At 33.9% G+C, this 27,979-nt stretch overlaps 1 protein-coding gene across 1 annotated transcript in view; it reads left to right on the top strand.

Annotated features, from left to right (window-relative positions):
- The window catches only part of LOC138132955 (cell adhesion molecule 2-like), a 199,196-nt gene that overhangs the window by 26,055 nt on the left and 145,162 nt on the right, over positions 1-27,979 (top strand). Inside the window, exon 2 of the mRNA XM_069050702.1 lies at positions 14,792-15,310. Within this exon, the coding sequence (XP_068906803.1) occupies positions 15,238-15,310 (73 nt within the window). The 5' untranslated portion in view covers positions 14,792-15,237. The remainder of the gene's footprint in view (positions 1-14,791; positions 15,311-27,979) is intronic.

Genomic DNA, 27,979 nt, shown 5'->3' with positions numbered 1-27,979 from the left:
CAAGCATCAAAGCAAAGACAAATTAATTAAATAATAATGTAATAAATTGGAATTGATATGACGGCTTTGAAATATTTCGAGTTTATTTTGTGTATCTGTGAGCTTAGGTTCGTAGTCGAAAACAAAATTAAATAAAAGAAAGGAAAAAATAAAGTAAATGTAATGTCTCTTGTAAAGTAGCATTAATTAAATTACCTTGTTGTAAAAATAAGCTATAACCCGTCCTGCGTTAAAGAGGAATATAATAGGCTGTAGGGGCATGGAAACTACTTCCGCACAGTCACAGGCCCATTAAGGGACACATTAGCATTAGATAGAATAAACAACAGCAAAGTCGAAATAAATACGAGGAAGACAGCGGTCTAAAAGCTTTATTTTCGCTCTTTAATAAATTTACTCTACAACGTATCGGGGCTTATCGTGAGTTTCTTCGTCGTCGTAGCTCTCCATTAGGAGATATCTTGTTAGTTTCACTACATTTCTATTGAGATGCTACGGGAAGCGAAAAATGTTTTGTTTTACCAAATTAAAATACACTGTTATTGAGAGCTGCAAGAAAGTAATTCCGACAATGTTTTGTTTGCAGATGTTATTCCGCGACTAAAAGTTCTGAACGTGTATGTTGAACATTTATTTTCCTGTACAATTCTGTTAAAACAAATTACGCCAGTTTCGAATTGAATTTGAACACTGGAATTTAATTTAAATGGCAATATTTAAATTTTTAACAAGTAAATAAAATCAAAATGTATGTTATCGAAATAACAAATTACTTTCTAAGTGTACGTACATTATTTTTGTAGATCCAAATGTGGAAACACATACTTACACGGTTACAAAAATGTTCAAAAAATCAAAAAGTGGAGTCAGTGACCTGAAGGGCTCACGTATCTAAATAAGTAGACGTTATAAGTTAGTCGTATGAACTCAGGCACCAACACGCAAACTCATGTTGGTTTCTGTAGCACTTCTTTCAGTATTTTACTTCTGTTGTTGTTGCGCCGTTGACGCGTGTTTCGACAGTATGATGGCAATGTTGCTGTCGAAACACGCGTCAGTTTTATTTTGACAAAACTTGTAAGAAAAGCCAAAAGCTTTTCATGGTCGCTCTGATATTAATAGGTAGAAAGAGATCACAGGCCATGAGAGAATCCGATACCTCTACTATTGTGTTCTTCAAATAATCTCCGAGGGGCGTTTCATTTGATTTGTAAGCTTCTCTATAACTCCCAATCCATTTTAAGATGTTAAAACTGTAACTGCATTGGTAACACTTAATTAATTAGATATTATTATTATTTTGATGGGTTAAGCTTGGTTCATTCTGCATGAAACAGTTTCCATTGAATACATTTTAAAATAGCTAGGGACTAAATAAAAATATTTTTGTAAAGTAAGTTTCTTCACGTTACCACTTCCTTGAACAGTATTCAGTAAAAACACAAAGTTTCCGAGTTCAGTCTGGTTTTAAGCTGATTATGTGAATTTTTAGTAAATGTCTGATTACGGTGTAGTAAAGGAAGCGGTGAACGCTGGAGCTGGATATAGTTCGGAATGAAATAAAATGGAGCAAAAGTGGTTAGTGATAAATATTTTAACATCACTCATCCCAAGGCAGATATTAAAAGTTGTTGTAGATACCTGCAATGTGACAAATAGAAGTTGGTGGTTTTTTTATGGAAATTTATTATCCGTACTTGTCAAGCAACAGGCTCCGTAGCGGGGTTATTTTTATAGAGTAAAAGTAAGCAACAATCTATATTTTTTGGATGTAAGAACACGGTCGTCAGTGTAAGTCAGATATTTTTAACGACGGCGAACTACTATATTTCAGATATTTGGTGATGCAGTAACGCCATCATAAATTACCCCGACTGCTGTGACATAATTCATGAGCAATAAAAGTGGTTTGTATCGTCGTTTTTTTACGAACCGTCTTAGATGACGTGTTACGGCGTCTCAGATAAGATATTTAGCAAAGAAAAGCTACCAGAGTTCAAGTAATTATTTCATGAGGTCCACGGGAAGGACTGTGTGTGAGATCGCGACGACACTTGAATGATGTCATGATTGATGTTTCCCAGCTGCGTACAACCTCTATCTAAGATGTACATTATATATTGCTTTGTGCTGATATATTCGCTGATACTCACCCGGAGGGAAAGAAATTGAAAATACTGAATAAATATATGATCGGTCGTAAATTTTCCCGGCCGGATTTTTCCAATACGTGCAATATCTGCATGGTGAGTGTGATTTGTGTCTATTTCGCGTTGGTTTTTGTGCCTTTTTTCCCGTAATTAATTGCAAACAGTGGATTCAGTTATTCGCGTCCGGGTTGGACATTATCAGCGTTATTGGGATCGCGGCCAGCGTTGGACCAACTCGCGATGTTCAGCTATTTACGTAATGATGCAGTAAATTTGTGTAATTTGAGCTGGGCTCGATATTTCGGGGATTTAGCGACTTTTACAGCGGATGCCGACGCGATTATTAAATATTTCATGTATCGACCCAGCGGTCTTTGCGACACCTCTAATGAACTACCCCTATATACCGAAGACCCTACTCATGCAGGATATGCTCCCGATTTTATGAGCGTATTTAGAGCCCCTTTATCTTTGCCTAATCTAAGTTATCGACGCGAATCTAATCTGCCTTATTACGTTCTAAATGTGCTCAAAAAAATATACAGCTACCACCAATTATACAGGGTGTTTTCTAAGTTGAGGCGTTCCTTTTAACATGTGATAATATGCGTTGTTCTAAAGAGTTTTAGCCAAAATTACCTTAATAAAATGTGAACGGTAATAAAGATACATACAATAAGTAAATTTTTTTATCGGTCCTACTCAAATTTGCGCTGATTTGTTAGAAATTGACAAAAAAAATCAAATGAGCATGGACGTTAATCAAAAATACTGTCAGAGTTGTCATCTAATTAGTCGGAATGACTTATCATTACGAAAATAATGAGCTCACAGATATGTTGCTAATGTATGGGCAATGTTATCAGAATGCAGCTGCGGCGTCCAGAGAGTACGTAGAGCGATTTCCGGAAGGACACCATCCTGGGCCACGTCAGTTGTTATTTATTAATCTAGTACAGCCGCGAAATAGACAGGACCGGACTCAACATTTTATAAAACAATAAAAATATACAATCAATTATCTCCGTTAATACAAACATTGTACATTTAGATTCAGGCTAAAATTCTTGAGAATAACGTATAGTACCTCGTGTTACAACGAACGCTTCAACTACGAAAACACCCTGTATACAGAATAACTTGAAAACATCTACTTCTACTCCTTTCCATTGACATCTTTGATCATTGATAACAGATTGATAGGTACTAAAAATTTTTATTAATACTTCACTACACGTCTCTGTCTGTACACATGTAATTCTACAGTTTCTTGCGAGAATCTGAAATGGAATTTGAAGTCTTTTCATTTCAAATTAGCTGTATATGTGGAAATTAATAGAAATTCGACTGTTTCGTATAATTTCCAAATCGATGTGGAGACAGATATAAACTGTACTGATCTTGATATTGACCTTTCAATGAGGACTGTTAAATTTTAGGAGCATTGGTTTTAATCAATAATCGAGTACAGAGCTCAATCGCCTTACTAAAAAAGAAAATGCGCAGAACTCACGGTAGAAACAACGATAGTTTGTGTTTTCGCATAGTGCAGTTAAGAGGATGAGGCTAGATGTGGAGGACCTCAAGAGTCTGATTGTAATCTCCTGAAGACCAAAATCCTATTGCAATCGTTAAAACTTGCTGAGAAATTTAGTTTCTCTTATTATTTGACTGTGCATCGATACTTTAAGAAGATCAGAAGAGCAACAAAATGAATTGGAATTTAGAAGTAATCTCAGAAATTCAGAGAGACAAATTTAAACCAAAAAATTTCTGCTTAGGATGAGATGGAAAATGTAATAATTTTAAGTGGTGGATATAATAAGTCAACTAGGAGTATAACAGGATATTAAAATTAAGGATTTCACCTAGAAAATGTTGTCAATGGAATATAGACAGAAAGATACGTTATAATATAAGTTTTAAATCCCAATCACACCGTCACCAAATTCGGCTACTGTGATAGCTGGAGGGCAAAAACAGAGCTCTGATTCTTTAAGATGACGACAAGAGAACATAAGTTATATTTTATTGGAGGGTTTCGTCAAATACATAATGTTTGGAATGCAACAAGTGCTGTTTTAACGTTAAACTACAGTCTTGTTGTTAAAAAACAAAAGAAAAAGTATCTGCAAATGTTAAAATGAATTGAGTGCTCCTCAAGACAATTAAATTATTGTACTCTTCGCAAAATTGGGTTTATTACATAGTGAAAAATATTATAGAAGGATTCGTGGTGATGTACTACACATAACCACTATACGGTAGTAATAATTTTAACAGTAATTTGTACCTAATTATAATAAATGGGAATTAGCGAAATGAAACATATTTCAGATTATTTTCCGAGAGATAGTATGTTGTATCTAATAAACATTTGTTAATTGATATAAATTTCTTGTTGTACAGGTTTCCTAGATATACAGATCCAAAAACAAAGTGTAGTGTTCAAATAAGAATCGAAATGAATATTATGCAAGAAAAAAAAAACAAGTTTATTTTCCACACTACTCACAATATACAGGGTTATTCACATAAGATGACAAGCCTGACCAGGTAAAAATGCAACCCAAAAGGCAATTCACAAAGCAATCTCGATCCCTATTACATTATCCGGCATTATCATAATGCCCATAAAACATAGACAGCTTTTAACGTCAGCCTAATGAATGTCAATTTCTGACAGAAAAATACGTCTCTCAACAAAATATGATTTAATAACAATAATAAGCAATTAAAATCACAAAAGTAATGGGTAAGTAGGATCATATCGGTTCAGTCATCGTTCGAAAACTCTTTCAAATACTAAATACCTTAATACCTATGAACGAAAAATGCAATGACAAATTAATAAAATACCTACTTGGATTCCTGATTTAATTTTTAAATAACAAAACACAATGAATGCTTTGTCAAGTGTATTTTGGGTTGCATTTTTACCTGCTCTGGTTCGTCATCTTGTGTGAATAACCCTATATATATAACGTGTTTCACGTAAGAGTATGAGCCTGACGAAGTCTGGACGCAACACAAAATACATTTCGCAATGGGAACTAGATTCATCAAAAATTATAAATTGTGGTTTTGGGCACAACTAATACCGTGCGATCAATTATTTAGATCAAAGAAGGCGTTGGATTTTTCAAAGTGTGTCCAAATTTAGGCAATCAGATGCCCTGAATGCATGGAGGTATTTGCGGTTGCATATACCCGTTTCAATTTAAATTTTTTACCTAAACTTGGCCAAACAAGCAACAGCAATGTTATGTCCATTCTCCGTTATTGCAAACACCATTAAGATCCAATGATGAGTCTTTTATGTTCTGAAGTAAAAACCATTTTTGAGTTAAAATTTGATTCATAGTGACAGTTGTCTGACGTTTATTAGCTGAGTTAGCAAAGATACGAAAAATCTGACACTGTCAAAGTCATAGCCTTTATCTAAATAATTGTTGATCGCACGGTACAATCGCTGGAGAGCTTTTCCACAAATGTGTGAAAAAGGGATGTCCAAATTACTTTTTGTCAAAACATGATTACGCCTTGTTACTCATGAAAATCGAATATTGGATTGCATTTTGAGATCGTCAGGCTCGTACTCTTACGTGAAACACGTGTGGCACACGAGTGGCAATTTGAATTTCCCACTTTATTTTGGATGTCATAGTTTGTTCTGTATTTCGACAGTATTGCAGTGAACTTGTCGTTGCTAATAACTATCAATGATATTAACAAGTAACGAAATGATTTTTTGGTGTCGTAGGAAAATAGCGTACAGAATTCCCCGGAAAGCTTCTTAAGGGAACGAACTCATGTCATTGCCGCACTTGTGTCAACATTCACACTTGTGCGTAAACTACTCATCTATGTAAACCAAACAAAATATTAACATTTATGTCATGATACATTTTAAATTCTTTATGCTGACAGTTCATCAAAGCAATGTAAATGCAAACGAGCCATAGAGACCTTTCGCTTAGATGGACCTACTGGAGCTAGAACATAATGGTACTGTTAGGAATTCATGTGGTTGACCGTGTCAGTGGTTACTTTGCACAATTATTATTGCATGTTGCATCACACGTAAAGACAATAATTACAAAGCCAAACAGTGGCAATGTTGCAATATGAAATAAGTACGTAACAACAAGCGCTCCAGGACCGGATTGTTATTAAATGAAATATTTAATGCTTGTCCCACAGCAGAGATTTGTTGCATATCGATCATAGTAGGCTTTATCAACAAAAGTACACCATAAAGCAATTTATGTACCCACCTACAAGTAGATTATAAAAGAGGTCTTGCATGACTATCACTCAGTAGAAGTTCAATGGAGAGAGTTTTTTATTTTCACGTTAGTTTCAAGGTTTGGAGCAAGTAATAAAATACTAGAAATCATTTGTAGAGGTCTTGGATTTTCTCATGGGCTATGAGTCATATCTGCGCAAACGACGAATGTCGGTCTCAAGTAGGCGCTACAAACCGACCGGAAAACATCGTCATTCGTTACGTTAAAGTCGTCTCTCTGTCGTCTATTTGCATGTAAAGTAGTTCATTTACAAATGACAAGTGGTTTTTTGCAACTTGCGTCAACTTTATAATGCATTGGCTCTAAAGCTTGTGAAAATGGAACAGGTGTAAATTTTTTTATCGATCTGTGTGATTGCATCCAATTACACATTAAGAATTAATTCTGTTGTGAAACAGCAGCAGAGATATTAGAAATGTAGATATTGAGCGATCGCCACAATACACCATCTTAAATCAGTTCGAAGTCGACCTCAAAAGCTGTCCCTGTCAGAAATGCCAGATAATATCTGGATTTGTTTTAAGGGTACTCATCCCTTAGGAGAGCTTGGCAGCTCTCACTTTTTTCAGGCGCTTTACTGTTATTACAGTTTTAATTCTATGGCAATTTGTCGACTTTAATCTCAAAGGAATTGATAAATTCCAATTTCTTCGGTGCCCCAGACGTTTGCAATTAAAGACGGATCCTTAAAGTCAAAAGTCCTTATTATACCCTGACTGCATTACTGTTGAACTTTGCTAATTGTCGTATTCGGCTAAGTTCAGGATCGTACGAAAAAAATTTCGGAACGATTCATAATCATCTAATTAAATTAGGGCGTTGCGTAAGTCGCACAATGGGGCTGATCTATCCGGAGACTGGGGAGGAATATGTTCTGAAAATGTTCTAGTTTTAATTCCAGGGATGTAGTTTCGAGTCGGGAGAAACGTCAGGCTGGAGACAACCCTGGTTGGTGGTGGCACGGGTGTAATGATCTGTACAGGGGATTAAAGAAGGCAATTAAAAGTCGCGTGAGGTAATAAAGATGAATATTTGTGTGGGTTTTCTTTGGCTTCCTTCCGTATCCGTGTGGAGTGAAGAAGCGGCTGCGAAATGAGGCGTGGCGTGACAGATGGCGCTAACTCCAGACGAAATGCCCAGAAACTTCACTTTGTCACACTTTTTTATTGCCTGTCTTAAGCGAGTTTATTTATTAAAATTAAGGCGATTAAATGGGAGCCGCTTTATAAACGACACACTGTTTGCAGTTCGGGCAATAATTACGAAAAAAAATTTAATTATTGCACAACGACGTTTGTTTTCATTAAAATCTTTCGGTCGTCCGTACATCCCAGTTTTTCCTCGGGAACGCGATAAGATCCGGATGAAGCACAATTAAACTGGAAAGTGCTCGCAATTTTAATTGAATTTCTGTAACTAGTCCATTAAATGGGTTTATTTCACGATGCTTTCTCAGACACGACGTTTTTGAATTTCCACTGATACTCACTGCAGGGCGCACCTCAAAACGTCTCTTAATTTTGTGTCGGTTAACGATCAAAGTTTAGAGAGTGTAAGTGGTTGAGAATTAACTAGACTTGTGAAAGTAACTTACATCGACCGTATTTGCAAAGAGTCTATTTGCCGCGATTAACAAAATAAACAAATTTTCGTTCGAAGTGTAATTAAAGTTTTGCCTTTAACGACGAGACGTAGTCATAATACAGGTATTCAGTGGTGGTCATAAATGATTTCGGTGTATAGCTGTAGGGAATTAATTAAATAATTTGATGAGAAATTAATGCTTTAAGTCAAATGATCCCTAAATTAATCCTCCAACTAACCCCCAGGCACGTTTCACCTTTTATTATTAAAATAAAACCATAATACAATAAAGATAGACGTTTGAATAATTACATTATAAGTTGAAATTAATTCGCCAGGGGATGATAAAATCCGATTATCGTAAAAAGTAATTCGATCCCCGTATATCTCACTTCGAAACTCTTGTAGATGATTAGTGAGGGTGTAGGGAAAGGACGATGAAAATTCGCTGTGTGTCTCTCTAGCTTGAAGGGGTAAGGGCGACCCCGAGCCACGTCAGCGCTTATGAAGAACTGAATAATGCTCCTATGGAAAAACCAATCTCTTAAAAAGTCAATCATTCATGCTAGCCAGCCCCTTATACCTTGCTGAAAGCTAGCAAACGCTCGCAAATAAACTTTTACATATTTATAAGAAACACAAAATTTCATTAACCGACAGCAACAGGTTCAATAAACGTGAAAACTGTTCTGCTCCACTATTATTTAGTTGCTCCCTCGCTCATGTTAATTGGTACGATTTTGCACGGATGGAATAATTTACTTGGCTGATTTTCACAAGGGAAAGCGATTTCTGTCCTTACTTTCACATATTATCAAAATTATAAGGCACGTTTCTACCCACTTGAACAAAGCCCACTGTTTTCCACACGTAATAACATTTTGTGAAATTTACACACCCAGTTAGCACCTATTTACGACATATTTAAATCGACAATTACTTCGCCTAATGGCCGAATTTCCACATAATGGGCACAAGCTAAATTCTCCACTTGGCAAAGTGTAGCATTTGTGTTTTTGTTATTTTTTATAAGTTGCATGCCCCACAGATATTTCGATCTCCTCGTTAAGCAGACATCGAAAGATACTTTAATAAAAAAATTGGAAGACAATTCGTTTTCTGGATGGCTCTTCTCTACATGGTAATTTTCAGTTTCCCTTTGAATTGTATGTAATAATTTAGAGTGTCAAGTTTATAAACAGAAACAAATTTGCTAATTTTATCCTGAGGCTATTGGAAATCGTCGATATAAATCAAGATATTATCGACAATTTAACAGAAATTTTAGGGGTAGCGTGCACGAAACCTCAAATAGTTTATCATCTATACATAATAGATACAATACATGAAGTAAAAGGCCGACCGGTTATCCTTTTACGTGTTCGGGTAGCTAAATTAAATTCAAGTTTAATAAGAGGTTTTTGCAACAAATCATTGCAGTTAACCTCTCTTAAATTACAAGTGCCACTTTTATCCTCTAGGAGACCATGAAATTACATATTTCTTTATTGATGTTGACATTGCCATTTTCCATCTTACTGTTTAAGGTGATATTAGTAACGTCATTTAAACAAATACAAAAATTCGGAAATGTTTAGTGAAATTCTTCGATGCATGTTAGTAAGAATGGTAGGTTATATTACATCATTATCAAGAGTAGAAGTGAGTCTTTTTGTGTTAAGCCCAGAGATTGAAGACCAAGACGAAGTCGAGGTCGGAAACTGGGCGAAGCACAAAAAGACTTTCTACTCTGAATTTTATGATTTGAAAAATCAAGTTAATCCGAGTCAGCACCAGAAAGTGTTCAAAATGTTGATTCAGTTGTTTTCATAACCCTAATCACAACCCATCATTAAAAATGTAGGATGTCATTTAAAATCTTGAATTGGGGTTGGCGGGAGCGTGTGGGGGCAGAGCCATGACATGGTAATTTTACTAAATTACCCTTTCCTCCTGACTCAGATACATATCTTTTAAATTTATGGACACCAGATATAAACCCATCCATATTTAATATACATATTATTGTTATGTAAAGGGTGTTTTTTTTTTTTTAATTTGGTGTTGAAGTTGGCGTTGAAAAGTCGATTGTGAATGAACCACTCGTCTCAAAACACTGATTTTACAAATTGCAGATTAAAAACACGAACAAGGCAAAAAGTGAGGTTAGATCTGGTGGTGCATTTGCAATCGACTCTTCAACGCCAACTTCGACGCCAAATTAAAAAAAAACACCCGTTATGTATAAACTAATAAGAATAATCTATCGAAAATTAAATTACAAAAAAGAAGTAATTTATCAGAAAAATTAAAGAAATATTTAAAAATCCCTAATATGCATATCATATAAATATGAAAGATTTCTTTTTAACTTTATATTGATAGTTTTTATCATGTCTTGGACGATGTAGATTGAGATCAAACTTTCTTCGTTATTCCAAATTATTGTAGATTTAACTTTTTATACATCGTTGAATAGATTTTGAAAAATATAAATAATAATTCTTGATTCTTGATGATTTTTCATTTTTCGCAGTGATCTGTAATATATTCTATTTATTATACAGGGTTATTCACGAGAGGGGTATTTCTGAATTTCTTTTTGCCGCAACCCATTATACACATTGCAACAATATCTTGATTTCAAATTTTGAAAATAATTATAACTGAATCCACGATGGCTCTTAGTCCTGTCTCTTTGACGTTAAAGCAAAAAATCTTTGTCAGTTCGAAAAATTTGTTTTGACAATAATGATGAAAAAACTGACATGCTCCTGATTTATGGGGAGTGTGGAAAGAATTCTGTCGCCCACTTGTGAATAACCCTGTATGTACTAGGAGTATTTCTTTGTCGTTTGAGCATATGTTCCTAACATACTATGTATTATAATTATATTCTTGGTGCTGTTTATAAATTTATGCTCATTTTGAAAGACATTTTGGACTGTGAAAAACTGTCGATCTTTGAGGCAAATTTTGGATCTCGTCAATTTTCTTTACGGTGTTACGCTGTTACGTAACGTAAACTAATATTAGAAATAAATGTAATAAACTGTAATTTATACCACTAACGTGCGATAACCAATGGATTTGACGTTCGTTGACTTCTTACATCGTAAAAATTTTGACAATGTAAATTTTCTTATCTTAAACGATAATAACATACACCACTCCTTTATTCGATTGTCCATAAGTTACTGAATGGGCAACAGGAGAAAATTGTCATGCGAGCATATTTTATGCTTTTATATAAATTTTCAACAAAAGGAATGTCGAAAAATATCATACATAACACCTTGAAAAAAATACCAACACTAGATGGAGTTGTCATCTCTTGATGGAGCTTTAACAGGGAGTTAAAGAGGAGTTGATATTCTTAATTTATGTTACATTATGCCAATGAGGAAAAGTTTAAGTTCTGAGGGCTGCTATTACCATTGCGAACAATCACACTAGCACCACTTGCGGTCTATTTGACCGATTTTACGGAACACGAAATAATGTGCCTACGTCTGCTTGCATACTAATGACTCTTGGTAGCAGCTGGTGCAAGGTAAAGCCCTGTGATGTTATTAATCATATTTTTAACGGTTCTTTATTAGGAAATTAATAAATAATAGCGATAAATTTGCATTAAAGTGTTATTTCAGTAAAGCTTGAATGGATAATTATTAAACATTAATTCCATGACAACCTACCATTTCCACTTTTTTATATTATTTAACAATAAAGTTAAATTTGTGACGAGTTTGGTTATGCAAATTAAAAATATATAAAATAATTAAACAAACAAATTAGTGGGTAATAATAACGGAACGTTATTGTACAAATGTAAATTACGTGGAGCTATTCCACATACAGCAATATTTCGATCGCGTGTTTCTAATCCGATAAATTTGGCAAAAATACCTTTATGTGAAAATTTAACATTGTTTTCTTTTAATTTATAGATACATAATTACATAAAAAATATTATTTAGTTAACGTTAATTTAGATGATATTTGCTTCATTTTGCGCTAGCAAAGTAATCTTTTTAAGCAGGTAGTTGTTATACTTTAGATTCACTGGATAGTCATTTCATTACATTTTACATTGTTTACAATTTTCTTTTTGCTGAAATTGATAATAGAAGGAATACTAGGTAGGTATACATAATTTAAGGATAATAAACTGGTGGTGTAACGAATAATTTAACAAATTTATGCATATTTTAAAACACGAAATCATATTATGTTATTTTCATTTGGTATAAGTGACTTAATTGAGTCTTGAGATTTACCACGCAGACATCATTTTAGAATGAAACGAAAGTCCCCGTAGACCACACGAAGACAAAGTAAATTTGTTTTTGCACGAGAAGGCGATAACAGAGTGCCACAAATTTCTTAAATAAATGCTTTTAGGTGTGTATGTGTGATGAAAGTTGAATAACATAAAATACATATTTTAAACTTCAGCTTTGTCAAGTTAGACTAAATCTGCAGAAATTATTTTAATGTTAAAAAGTCTTATTATTTTTTAAATTCATTGTTTGCCAACAAAAAGCCATATGCGTGTGTATATTGTTAGTCGTTGGTAAAATTTTCTAAAAAAAATTTGTCATCCATACTGTGTTCGTGATATTCAAGAATTCTGCTTATAAACCTTGAATATTTTTTGTAATAGTTATTAATAACCAACGATGTTGGAAAATTTATAAAATGGAAATTTTAATTTTAGTAATTGAGATTTGCATAATATTGCCATTTCAATATCATGCCCTAATTATTATTTTAAATTTGCTACGTCATAGATTCGGAATAACTAATAAAACTAGAATATATTTAATGGGGCTGCTGGATATTAATATATTTTATTTGTCCAGTCCTTTTAGTTAAGTTAAAATAAATACAATGAAAAGCATTTCTATTATTCAAAAAGTTCAATTTGCAAAAACTACTTATTTCGATTTACTGTCATCATGTATGTACGTATATTATTCAACGGCAAGTAATGATGGTTATTACTCATAGAGCTGATAATAATCATTATGCACGAGTAGAATATCATACTATTTCTACAGCAAACAGATTTCATCATTTTCGTCATTAGAACACATGTTTTACCTCTTTTTAATCAAAAACTAGTGAATTATGATTTATGAAATATCACAATCATCATGACATACGAATATTGTGCTGTATCATAACAACTTTATAGGCATTCGAATTCGATAATTTTACAAATGCTGTGGTTGTGGCTAATGCCTATCATTACACAACGGTCAATACATATAGGGTGTTTTTGAAATGCGTGCACAAATTTTAACCACGAGCTACTGGCTTCATGTACAACTCGGACAAAATATCTAAAAAATTCTATGTCAAAAAATAAAATGACATTTATTTTTTGAGCTACAATTTTTTTTAATTGTTTTTAGTCTTCTACGTTGTCAAACAACGTCGTAGGTAAAATTTCGGCGCATTTTAAAAATACCCCCTGTATATTATATTTTACAAAACGTACAAGACCTACGGCTTCAGTTCCAGCGCCAACTCTAATTACAAATTCAATCGATCGCACGATACTTTGTTGTTACTTTAAAACACATTATGTCAAATTACCGAGTCGGTTGTGTTTTTACTCCAAAGCAACTAAAAATGCTACTTTACTCTCGCTTTTGAGGGACTAAAAGAACGCTGGATATAAAGTTGTGCAAAAAATACTTGATTTTACAGTTTGGAGAACTTTATTTTGTACTTAGACTTAACTAAGTTTTGCTTAATTTGCTACACAAAAAGAAAAAAAAAAACGCCAAATGAATACTGGTTGAATATTTAACAGTGCGTCATTATCGCTTCACCAACTCATTCACTCAATTTATGGACATAAAGAACTCTAAATGTGCGCACTTCAACACGATGACAGTTTTTTCTTGTAAGTAGCTGTTTACCTAAATAACACGACAGTAGAAAATTAATGCTACTGACTCATATTTTATAGACTAATTATTTCTATCGTAGGTACTTAATAGTTTTATTTCACATAGATGATGTTGCAAAAATTGATGTGTGACTCGTGTATATAATCGTTGCGCTCGTGTTTGTAAACTTCCCACGGATGAAAAAAAGTAGTGCTTTACACACATGTTGCGTAAATAACTATTATTCGTTTTTTACAAATTTGTGCAATTTTTGATTTGTTTATCAGTTTTCATTCGTTTTTATAATCAAAAATATTAAATCTAGTAAAGACGGTAAACATTTTCTTTTTTTGTCAAGCAGTGTGGTACTGCTCGTCGTGTTCTCGGTATGTTGTTAAGTGTAGCAGTTTAGTAACAATATTTGCAAAGTGTCTTGCCTGGTGGCGGCGCACAGAATTTAAAAAGCGCACGTGGATATGTGGCAAACGGTAAGTTGTTTGTCGGAGGCAAAAGCCGAAGGCTAATCGCTTAAGACGCATCCGTTCACCTGGCGTTTCTGGGTATTGTAAAATTTGGAAAACAAACAACGGGATTCCGTCGACTAAATAATATGTGTGTAATTAGGATTTTACGGACGTAAACAATTTTTACGGTGGTTTCATCGGGTAGACAATGGTGTGCGCGCGTTTTTATTTATAGTCGGTACACGCGGCCAACCTTTTGGACAATTAGAGGCAGCTGCCAGACGGTTTTCTAAAAAATCCAATAAGACGATGAGTCAGTGAACCTATTACAACAAATTAAGGGGCTAATTAAATACTTAATCATAATACATTAATTGCAGAGCATGCAGTATAAGTTGGGGTGCAGGGTGACGATTCACTCCGACCGGGCTCGGCGACGGCCGAAAATTGTTCCAGTCAACGCTGCGTCGGTGGAGTCTTCAGTGTGTCCGCATCCAACCGTCGCGACGCTCCACCACTCGGGGGTGTCTCGTTTTGGCGCGATAAACCACTCATTTCGAAAATCGCAAATATCAATTGTCCAAGTCATGGCGGTCGAATACGTCGACTCGTGCGGACGGAACGCTCTTTGAAATTGTTTACTCCGGACGAGATAATATTCGATTGGTGATATTGGATGCGTTTATTGGACATCGGTGGCAGTGCTGGTTCCGTCGTGGCGGCGTCAAACAGTGGTGACCCGGCTAATTTCGTTATGTGTTGTGAACTTTGCCAACTTGTATTTGTGCCAAAAGTGAAATAAATCCGATTGGTTTGTTCGACGGAGATGACGATGTCTTGGTTTGTTCCCGCGATGGATTGGAGGCTGTTCTGTTGCGTGCTACACATTTTATTGCAAGGTAAAATATGTCCACATTTCCGCAACCCTTAGGTAACGAAAGCAATCTCGCACCCAAACCGAAATCGCTGCATACCTGGCCGATTAAATGAGCCTACTGTTGACAACGCGCCCACAAACATTCGCAACTTTTCAAATATTTCCGGATTGTCGCTTACGAAATGTTGTTTGCTTTGCCTGAAAAATTTCACTGAATACCTACAAGAATAGTTTCAAACTAATCCGACAAAAATGCTAAACATCTTTATCAACTTGGATTGTCTACACCAAGCGATCGCCTATCATAGTCAATATCACTAGACGATCTACCCTCCTAGTGATGCGCATGTGCACATTCTACATTCTTCAAATATTCTAGATCACAGTGATATTCACGACCAAAATCTGCACTGCAAAAAAATATTCAAAAAGCTATAATATTCATCGTGATCGCTTTTTCCAACATGTTTGTATTTTTTTAAAAAACTCACGGTACATTTCAAAGTCATTTGGAATTTATTATTTGTTTTTTGTTGTTTTTTGAACAATTCTATTTGGCTGTTTGTTCAAGAGAAGTTCCGGGGATACCCATATTTAATTTTTCATTTATCGCCTTTGTGAAAAAATGGGAAAATCGGAATCGTCGTGCTGCAAATTGTTGCAGTTATATTCGGAAAGCCGAATTAAATTTGACGCCCGTAAAGGGGAATACTCTGCGAAATCATTTATGTAATCAGCTCGTAAAAGTCTAGGAAACACCTGTACTCCCTTATTATGGTTAAGCTTAAAAACGCCAAAGCCAATTTATTTCTTCCTTGTTGCTTAGATCTATTCATGTTAATGGTTTCGTGAGTAGTTTATAATTGATTCAAGAGTAACTGAGCATGTAAACATAACAAATTGTCATATATTTTTTATAACTTGACAATTATATTACAAACAACATTTAAATTAAGATAAATGATATTCTTCCACTATTAATTAATTTGAAAAGCTCAGCTTTTGGAAATACAAAACGAACTTTAAATTGATTAATGTGTATATTTATACCGAGCGATTAAGCAAAGCGTGGTGTTACGAACATATCGTCATTTTAGTTGGTATGTTTTGACATATCCTTAACATACGTAACCTCAATTTGATCATTAATCATCATTAATTAAAAAAAATCATAGGGTACATAAGGAAACCGTGAAAACTATCGTAGTTAGTTCCAAAAGAAACAGTTTTTTTGCAAAAGTAGTACGCACCACTTGTTTTCTGGATAAATCACATTCGATATGAGCGGTTTGACAGGTGATCAAGCTACGCCACCACATAAGGTCACGTGACCACACATTTTTTTGAACGCTCTTTACAATTTTATTCCACATTCCAGAATTTAATTGTGATTATCATTTTAGCGAACTGTCACTTAATTTATGAGAAAGAAATTGACGTATTTCTAGTTTTCTTTATTTTTTTGTGGGTATTGTATCGCGCGTTCAAATGAAATCCTGGGCTAAGTAGGCGTAGGAAAAATTAAACTGTTTAGAACAGTGTCAAGTTTGAATTTCCCGCCGTTTGACAGGAATGACATTTGTTTATGTTTAATCGGGACATAATTGAACATGTTTGTTTTCAGCAAAGGGTGTCCTTAGATATTTGCTTGGAAAATATGAATCGTTAAGTTATTCTATTTTTAATGTAAAACATTGTAAAGAAAGAACAAAAAAGAAAGATTTTTTGGCTCTAAATTTTAATGCTCCAGATTAATCTACGCTTTAAAAAAGCACAACAATTGACGGTTGCCAACGCCTTCCCAGCCCAGGATTTCATTTGAACGCGCGATATTATACACCATCTATTTACAATTTTCGTTATTTGTTTTGTTAGTTTAGAGTTTAGACAATAAAAAGTTTTTAAATTGGTATATTTGTTTTGTAGACTTTATTTTTCTTATCTAAGATCAAATTAAATGTAACGAGTAGAAAAGAGTTGGCAGGAATCATAAAACGCCGTACTCCTCCAGAAATGAGATTAATAAGTCCGTTTCCATTTTCTGGTGTAGCTTCCTTTATATTTTGTCTCTCGCATGATCTGATTTTTTCGTCCGTCTGCTCTCCAACAGTTTTGCTTCGGGTATTTGTCTTAACGGTCTCATTTTTGTAGATCGGAGCATTTGCTGTGTTGTTGTGTTATCGTTTCCATGCCATAAGTCTGTAACGGTCTGTAACTGTCTTGAAAGGTTATATTACGTCTGTTGGACAGGTCGGCAGGTTGATTGTTAACTCCTGTTTAGGCACACAATGGCTTTATAGATTTTGTTATTCCCGAGTTTCTCATCCAATTCCTTTTCTTTTTGTTAGTGGGCGAGGAATCTCGATAAAAATAATCTCGGACCCGCTGTGTTAATATTTTAAAAACCCGAAGCGTCTCCAGGTGACTCGATAAGATTATTATCGTCTGTTTTAATAAAATTTAAATTGAGTTTTGCTCTTCAATTTATTAATTAGGACGCCAGCTAACGCAATAACAAACGAAATGTTTTCGAACTTCTTTCGGCAAGTTTGATTGCTGCCGTTCCAGAAAATGAACAGAACTCCCTAATAAAATTGCTGAAATAAAAACAAGATCATAAATAATTACTAAAAAGAGTATAATGGATTCTCTTTGTTTTCATCATATTTCAAACATTCAACACGGCCTGTGCCGATGATTGTATTTACAAAAAAAAACCCAACTTGGTGCGTATGTGTTTTTGAATTCAGGCTTTAATGTTTTTTTACGTCCTGGCTTTTTTCAGACGTCAATAAAATTTCCGGATATAAATAACACATTTGATAAGGAAGTACAGGAAATTGGTGAACTACTCCTAATAGCCAATTATAAATATAGATCGAAGCAATAAGTATATCATACACTTGAGAATTGCTAATATTACATGAAAAGAATAACTACAGTATGATTTCCAAGGACAGCGTCTAGACAGTGGCATTGCTGTTATTGCGAGATAGCGATTTTTCTTTATTTTAGATGTTTTGATAAGTGCAACGCTGGTTTTAATAAGACCAATTCATTTTTAACACAAAAATGCTTTGAACATATTTAGAAAATAATTCTAAGGAACAAACCACATTTAGTAGTGAATGTAAAGATAGCAATAAATTAAATTAATTAAACCTTCTTTTATAAATCAACCATCAATATCAACTGACATTGTTTCTGCTTGATTAAAATCGCAATAATGTGGAGAACCATCCAACAATGATTATTTCCTTGGTGCAGGTATAAGATCGTATGTATTATTATTTTACGGAACTCCCTCTCAACCAGAAATCTTACTTCTTTGAGATATGATATCAAATTATTTTGCAGAATATCGAACCAACATAAATCAATCTATTTTATGTTCAACTTTTAAGAAGTAGTCTCGAGGCAGATATCAACAAACAACTTCAAACCTCAAACCATAATGAATGTATCTTCATCGGAGTTACCGACGAACAGTTGTTCATGTGTAGTAGTACCCTATTGTATCCTGTCTCGTAAACAGATTCAATTTTAATTCATCACCAAAACCTATTTTCTCATTCTTTTGGAGTTAATGTGGTCTAATTAGTCCTCTACAAATCCTCTTTTATCTTCAAGCGGTCAAAAATCGCTCCTTTGTGTACCTCGATAGATTGATGTGGCTTTTTTTTGTAACCGGTTTGGAAACACTTCAACTCCTAGGAGTTGAAATGTCCACAGTCAAATGAAAGGCTATTTGAAGCATTTCTCACGATTTATTTATTAATAATTAAATTAATTAATAATAATTAAATTATCCCTATTTAAAAAAGCCAATAAAAAAACGAAATAACAAAATTATTACCCAATATTTAACTGTGCCACTGTGGTGTAACATTTCACCCAGTTACGACCTCGACTTCGTCTCGGTCTTCAATCTCTGGGCTTAGCACAAAAAGACTCACTTCTGCTCTTAATGATATAATCTACTATTAGTCTTTTCTGACCTTACTCCATGACTTAAATTTTTCTCTGGCACTTTTGATAAAACCCCAATTTGTTGATCTAATCCTTGCAACCTTTTCGGGTCTTTCTGGGCATCGTGCACTTAATAATTCATCAGTTAAACGAACCCTTTAAATAATTTAAGACACTCCACATTTGTAGTTCTTGCAGTTTTTATTTGTTTGTAGCCATTTTTGTACTATTAAATTGTTTAATTTATAATTTGCTTGTCGATTATTTTGGCCTAATTTATTGTTAACAGTAAAAATAGTGAATCTTTATGTATTTCATGCAAGGTTACTGTCACTTGTCTCCAGATGGCACCTCAGCCAGATTACGTCCCTTTTAGACTATTTTTAGAGTATAAATAATTCAAAATGTTTTCTCGCTGAATGTTTGCAAGAACTTTACAGATTAAAATTGTCTATCGCGGTATTAACTATTCAAGTTGTTTTAAGTAGGTACACTTGTTTTTCTTTTTGAACAGATTTTGATTTTGTTTTTGGACTAACTTTGAACTCTCACCATCTCAACTGTTTTTGTTCAAATCTTTCCAAATCCCTGATTTTATTAGTTTTAACCGACAAACTCGATTCTTGTAAGTTTTCACTTAACGGGATTAAAATAAAATTTTGATAGATCTAGGCACACAGTACTCCTGTCACAAGATGTTACCAAGTTTGACAACTATTTTTACACCACCCCTGGCTTCATTTTTACGAACGAAACTCCCAAATTTACGCATTTATTAAACATTATATTTTGTTTTTGAGGTTGAATGTTGCGTAGAAGCACTATTTCCGATTATAGAGCAATAAATAAAAATGTCGTTATAGAAATGTTTTCAGTTTTTTTCAGTAATAATGCTTTTTACTTTTTATGTCGCTCATGTATATAACACGCCAACGACAAATTTCAGACAAGTTGTAATCAATAAATTGAGATTAACAGTCAACAGGCTAGTTCAATCATTTTTGTAAACAGAATTACCTGGTGTTTTTTTTTTACAATTTTCGTATGCGTAATATTTGTACGACCTAAACACTTATTGGAAATTTTAATATGATTTTTTTTTCAACTCCCAAAGGTCACGAAAACATCTAAATGCTTAAGAAATTTATGGTTAACGATCTACAATGTAAATGTGTTTGCTTGTCTCGAGAAGAATGGAAACATTTTTTTAGCTATTTTTACAAAAGCTAGCTTTAAGAAATAAATTTTGGACTTGAGAAGTTTTGCCACAAGGAAAAATTTGGATAAGTCGTATTTAAAAAAAAATATTTTTACGACAAAGTATGAATCTGGTGAAAGACGAAATAATTCAGTTTTGAGTTAAATTGTCTTAAACTGAAGGTAAGAACCGTGAGCAAAGCCGCAAACAATAATTGATGGATATCAGTTTGAACAAGAAGCTTTTACAGGAAAGCAAGCTAGGTGCTTGTTGTGCAGTAAATTCAATTAGCCGTACGAGCTTCCATAAATAATAAATATAGGTGAGCTTCAAAGCTTCCGTACTTTCTTCATTATTCACACGGAAACGTTCGATTTTTCCCAAGTTGGAATTATTTTTGCAAGTTTGCTTTTTATGTATATTTCTCTTCTGAAGTTGATTACTAACGTATCATAATATTTGCGGGAAGAGACAGTGTAGGGGCTTCGTTGTTATTGATTTCGGCCTAAATTTATTGCTTTGGAAAGTTTTTCGCCCTTGCGGCGAGAAAACTTTATATGAGCATACTTAGTGTTTGAATTATATTCTTTTTGTAACATGCTTCCTCCATATAAAATGTGACGGATGTTAAGGAGCCACGATAATTACAATGATCGATAAAAAGTCGCATTTCAATCTCGACTCTGTCACGATCATGATGAGCTTAAATCTGTGATAAAGTTTCTACACGATTTAACCACAGAGTGAAGTACAGTTTTACACAGAGCCTCATTGCATACTACTATTAAATTAAGGGTAAGACGAGGTTAAATTAATTTTGGATTCCAGGTAGTTAAGGAAAACTCTTCAGACTTTTAATTACAATAAAATGAAGCGGAGAGCTTAACTTGGAAGTTTTTATTGCATTTAATAATTCAGTTTTTAAAGGGAGTAACCAGGGTGTAATGGCTTTTTAATTAACATAACATCATAGCAACATGTACTTTATTCACTACCGGGTTTCTCACTAATCCCATTGATCCCACGTAAAAATGTAACGATAACTCTTTTCGATGATTATGATGAGACCACATAAACAGGGTCAATTTGTGCGCGGAAATAAATTATTTATACTGATAGCTTCATATCTGTTACCGTGAAGGTTATAACGACGCAAATAAATAAATAAGCAACTTGGCCTCACATATATGTTTAAAATATTAGTTCGGAAAGGTCTTACGTACACCAAGTTGATATTCACGAAAGGCTGCTTGGTTGAATGGCGTGAAAGTTGAAGAAATAAAAGGAAATTGGCGGCCATCGGATTTCAAACTTTTCAAATATGAGGCTGAACCATGCACCGATACCGAATCGAATTCAAATTTACCACTCGTTTTGGTATTAAATTTTTATATTTAGACTGCACAAATCTCTCTATAGCAACTAAATCGATCGATCCTTCCATCAATCGCTCTAGTATTAACGAGTGTCGCATTTTGGACGTAGAAATATAATTTTCATTTGAAAGTGTCCATCATGGCAAATGATTTGCCGTCGGTTGTGCCACTTTTCCGAGAGAGAACAATCCGATATTCAAGGTAAAATAATAATTACATTCCAAACAATACGACTGTATTGACCAACATGTGATTAGACAGTAATGACACACAATTTCTCCCGAAAAAACTTTTATTACAAATACAATATGAGCTGCCACGCTGATCGATAACAATATTGTGTCGTGTGCGCTTATTGAAAAGTGAACATTACTTTTTCGTCCACTTAACGACCACACGTTATCTAACGAAAATGTAAAAGTTCGTAGTATTTCTTCGTTACCACAACGACGCCAAACTTACTCTTTCAACAATCTAAAAATTAACTTCGTTGATTTAAGTGTGGAGAGAAAAAAGTCGACAAAAACGTCGCCCAATAATGACTTTAACATTTTAACTTTGCCAGCGAAATTAGTATTTGTTTTTCTGCCACTGTTGGTTAAATTAAAACTTGAACAAAGCTGCAACGTTTTCGAGGCCTTTTGTGATACCGGTGCGTCAAAGCGCAGGACGTTATGTGTTTTTGTTGTATGTATTAACTAAACGTACGACCAAAGTCAACCTGATATTTACAATATTCAATAATTTATTGCCTCTATAAAGTGCAAATGTTACATGAACGTTGATAATACTGTTGCAGGGATTGGACATTCAAAAAGGCGCGTGCAGACTGAACGGGCACAAATGTGTCGGATAATTATAAAAACATAATTTCCAAAATTTATCACGTTTTGTACCAATACATTTATTTTGTCAGAATACAAAATGTAAATGATTGCTCTGTGGTGTTTTTTTAATAAAATGTCTGAAGAGTATTTTCGTTTTCTTCACTGAAGTACGTCATGGGAGGTATAAGCTCAGCAATTTTTTTTGTTGTATTATTAACGCTTTTTGTCGAAGTAATTAAAATTTTAATGAGAATGGGCAGTAATGCGTTGAACATATACGAGAAGTATTATATTTCAACAAATTTCCCTCTATTACTGCACTAGTCAAGTGTTACTTTACCACACTTGTGAGGAAATTCATGACAATCCGATAAATGTCATAAAGTTTAACCTTATTGATAGTAAATAAACGAAGACTATACATACTTCAACAAAATTTTATTAAAAAAATCCAATATTAAAGAAATTAAAGATACAATAGATATACTGAGTGCAGATGTGAAACCTGTCCCACAAAGTCCACGTACTAGAGCTTTAGCAATAAATAACAGTAATCTTCTTCACAAAAACGGTAACGAATTAATCGAAAATTATTTTCAGATATTTTTGAAAACTCCCCTTAGTCATTGATGAGGTGGGTGGAAAGTTACCTTTACTTTAGCACAAAGAGGAAACAGTTTGAGGACTTATTTTTTATATTTTGTAAGCTTGTAGCAAAAGGGTTCCTATTAAACGAAAAATATCTTTTGTAGGTTTTTTTCAAAGTATGTATTTTTAAAAGGTTGATTTTCATACTAAGGAGGTCTTCTATATTTGGAGTCAAACCATTCGTAACAATGCAAAATTTCAACAAACGTTATGTTGACAATTTTAATTGAAAAAAGCTGGAAAAATAAATTGAGGAGAGAGAAATATAAACAGTGTATTAGCCTAAAGTAAATCTTGTGGCCAAGGCTTGTTTATGTTTACATAATTGATTTTCCACTTGGACTGTTTTGTTTCAATAGTAAATGTTATTAGGATAGTATGTATATGGTAGTTGCAAAATTTCATGCCTTCGAAAAGCAAAATGGAAAGTTAACCCTCTGCACAAGTTCTTGAAATCAGCTTGGATTAAGAAACAAAAAAAATTCCAAGGAGAATGTTTAGAAATTGTTTGGTTACCGTCAAATCAAATTTTAATGAAAAAGGGGTTCTTTAAATTTTTCTTCATTGGTAGACGTCTTGGATTTTCTCACGGGCTGTGAGTCATATCTGCGCAAACGACGAATATCGGTCTCAAGTAGGCGCTACAAACCGACCGGAAAACATCGTCATTCGTTACGTTAGTGTCGTCTCTCTCTCGTTTATTTGTATGTAAAGTAGTCGACGTTTTCATTTACAAATTTTTCACAGGTTTGTCGCTCTGCCTTCGCGCAGATATTTCCAAGGTCACCGCCCATGAGAGAATCCAACAATAATTCTTGGAATGTGGTTTGAAAAACAATCCTCTGTTGCTCTTCCAATTTTTTTTGCTAGAAATCGAAACATTAATTAACTTAATTCACCTTTAATTTGAATACTGGTAGACTAAAAAAATACAACGTGTTTGTTACGTTTCGATGCAATAGTTTTAACCAAAAAAGGAGAATCCAATTGAAGTGCAAGAATAGATTTTGTTATCTATGACCCTGCTTCAAAAAAAAATTGGTTTATAAAATTTTTCTCAGGACTCAAAGTTTAAACGAAATTATTGTATTTATAAAAAGTTAAAAGGTTTTAAAACTTTTAGAAAAGTAGTTGTTAAAGAGGGATAAAATCGCCATGAAATGAAAAACTCCTATATTTTTTAATAACCCATGAATAGAATTAAGAGCGAGTAACAGAATTTATAACTTTAAAGTCAATGAAAGGAGCTTTTATAATATCGAAAAATTTATATCCCCGTAAATTTCCTATTTAATGCTTAATGAAATTGTGGTTGGTGTGATTTTCGAAATATGTAACACTGACAATGTACATAGTGGTATATTTTCTAACTCTTTATTGTATTCTAGTGTTTTGTAATTAGTAACTAAAAAAAATGACAACGGAAAGATTTGTCGTTTATTGTTTTTGGTCGAGTCTTTAATGTGTTATTCTAATATTCAAGAATTGTGTATTCCTAAGAAAAGATGTTTGGTATCGTTTTTAGAGAGAATTTCGCTTTTTACTGCGAGTCCTTTCGTGGAAATAATGGGGGTAATTTTTTTTTTCTTAGGAGCCTCCTAAATTCTATCAAAACAAAGCTTCTTATGAACTTATTTAAGCTTTTCTGATCTGGTGTCGTATCAGTGAAATCTGGAAATCGTATACGATACCATTGTAAAATCGGATCGATTCTTGCAGGTGCAGTCTAATCAATGGGTTGTACCAGCACTGTTTGACTTTGTGTGGTGTAGCTAATGTTTTGTTAATATCGCTAATTTATCGAAATCCCATTAAGTGCACGTCTTGCGGTGCGTAGCTTAATCATTTATGGTTATTTTGCAGAAACTCTAAAATCCTAATAGAATCAAGGAGCGATCAATCTTGTTTGGGGAATGTAATGCCTTGCTTTATTATTGTACGGTGGCGCTGAACTAAATCATATTAAGATGTTGGATGTCACATCACAATAGATCAAAGATACAATATGTTTGCTAAACAAACCCTACAATGTGAAGTATAATGTAAACCGCGCGTGTGTGTGTGACTAATTAACGTATTCACACTACACAAAGGACGGAAGGTGTAAGTTTGTAGGCACACACAGGTCTCTTGTAGCATCGTAAAATGGGACGTAAGCATGCTGAAAGCAGACTAATGAATGTTTTAAATCACTAGCTCGTAAATAACAAGGAAAAGATCCCCGGCCTGTTCATCATGAAATTATTCAATCTGCATCGAACTGGAGCGTTCGAGAAGTTCAGAACAACGGAGAAGGATTCAATCGGAATCAGAATATGAAACAAGTGGAAGTGGTCGGGGTCATTTCCGTGAAATTAGAGAAAATCAGTCTTGGAAGTGATACCAGAAGTGGTGTTGTGCAAAACCGCATCGACGTCAAGTCGAGCTTGAAAAGAGAGCTTTAGTGAGCTGGTGTCGTATCAGAGGGCGAGCAACTTTTAATCCGGTGCCGTTTACTAAATTAGTGGAAATAAAGTTTATATCTTTAGTTGTAATTCATCGACAACGTTAAACTCCCGTGGAACAATAAAGGTTGTTGTTGTGCTTACAGTAGCTCATACACAGAGCGCCCCGCTGAATGCTCCAACTTAGTAATTAATTGTTTGAATTTACGGTAAACTTGTCCGCCAACTACGCTTCCTAGTGTACTAGTACCAAGTTAGCATCATCTCTCCGCTACAAGTGTTACTTAATTTCAAACTATTGATATCGACGTAAATTGTTTATCAACTTGGGCCGCGAATCGCAAGCGATGAATAGACTATTTGCCGGAGAGAAACGCGCCCCCAGAAATAATATTGACACTTGTAATTGTCAATACGGCACAACTCTAGTAATTGGATTATAATATCATGTCATAATTTAATTGATAGATCATTCTTAAAGAATTTTGTTTGTCCTAGTCTTAAAAGAGATTTTAAAAATTAATATGACTACCAAAAGTATTTGAAGAATTTATATATTGGCTATAATGGCTATTATTCACTCGGACGATTCCACCACTCGCCTACAGCCCGTGTTGGAATTTTCAACCTCTTGAATAATACGCTCATTGAAGAATGTACTATTCTTTTTGACGTTGCTTTTATTTTAGAATATAATCTCCCTGATTTGCAACACACTTGATCCCATCAGAGAAGCCCGATTCCTCAAGATCTTCGTAACTTCGCAAAAACGTTTCAAGTCAGAGGGGACTAAATCAGGCGAATAAGACGGTCGTGGCAGCAAGTTGTACTTCAATCCAGCAATTTTTTCAATGAAGGTTTATATTATTCTAACGCAAAATTATTTTTTCTTTGTTAAACTCGATCTTTTTTCATAAGCTTTGTCCAAAAGGTATTGGGTTCTTGTTTTAGACAATTATAAATCATCAATATCTTCTTTGCATCAATATCAAAACCATAACAGGTTCCTGTAGATAAAACTAACTTTACCTAGAGTAGAGTAGAGAATCAACATGCTTCCATTTTGTTATCAGAAATTTCCATTGAAATCCATTTTTGGTACATCGTTAAAAGACCCGTCTAATAGATTTTTTTAAAACCTACATAATTATTTATTTAGCAAAAGAAAGGTTAACTAAGATGCTGACAATCATGAATTTCCTAAGTAGCGCTTTACAACTTTTCTATCGTGGTATTTGATCAGAAAATATAAATTTGCTAAAAATTGCTAAAAGTTAAAAAGTAAAAAAGGTCTTAAAGAGAATGTGGTTCCCTAAATTATATATTTTTGGAGCAATTACAAAAAAAATCACAAAACTGGACAAGTGTTGTTTAATGTAACGATTGTTTGTTGGGTTTGAAATTATGAATAAAATCAAGAATCCATCATCCTTGACCTTGATTTTAATTTTAATAAATCCGTTCCACTAAATGACTTTTTCTAAGTTGTCATTAAACCTAGGTTAACTCTGACGTAACAATGATATGGTCAGAAATTTGGAAAAGATAACAATTTAACCACAAATGTAGAAATAATTGCAATCCTTATATAACTACATTGTATGATTCGGTTTTATGGTTATGTACTTAGCTTTTAAAATTAAAAACTTTTAGGTTCTATTAAGACTTAATGTAAGCTAATAATTTGTTTATGTTTTAGATGGCGACGTAAAATACAATTTTAGTTTTAAAACCACTTAGATGCGAATAGTTTTTATTCTTAAATAACACTAACCGGTATTGCTTGAAACATAAATAGAGTGTATTTTCCCGAGAGTTGCAGAAGCCAAATTAATTGAATAACAGAAAAAAATCTAATCAGAATCACCACCATTTGGCTTACTATAGGTATGCTAGAGTAATGAAACAAGTAAATTATAAAGTTGGAAAATTACTAGTTGTAATGTTCATTACTTAGAAATTGGAAATTTTAGTATTTACTCCCAGTTCCTTGAAAATTTATTTCAGGATTTCCTGAGACACGTAATAGCAGTTCTGTATAAAATAATGTAACATTTAAGAGCAGCAATCTAAAGATTATTGTGGAAAAATGTTCCCTGAATGAGATTGCATTTTTAATAATATTTATAAAGTACTCGGTCAGTTATTGGAAACAAATTCAAGAAACAATTGATCCCAGGCATGGTTGTCAGAGAAAGTTTATTCTACGGTTGGGTTGATGGGTCCTGT

Source organism: Tenebrio molitor, chromosome 6 (assembly GCF_963966145.1).
Source record: "Tenebrio molitor chromosome 6, icTenMoli1.1, whole genome shotgun sequence".
NCBI lineage: Eukaryota > Metazoa > Arthropoda > Insecta > Coleoptera > Tenebrionidae > Tenebrio > Tenebrio molitor.
Note: the sequence above shows the minus strand (reverse complement) of the source record. Positions and strands in the feature narration are given on the sequence as shown.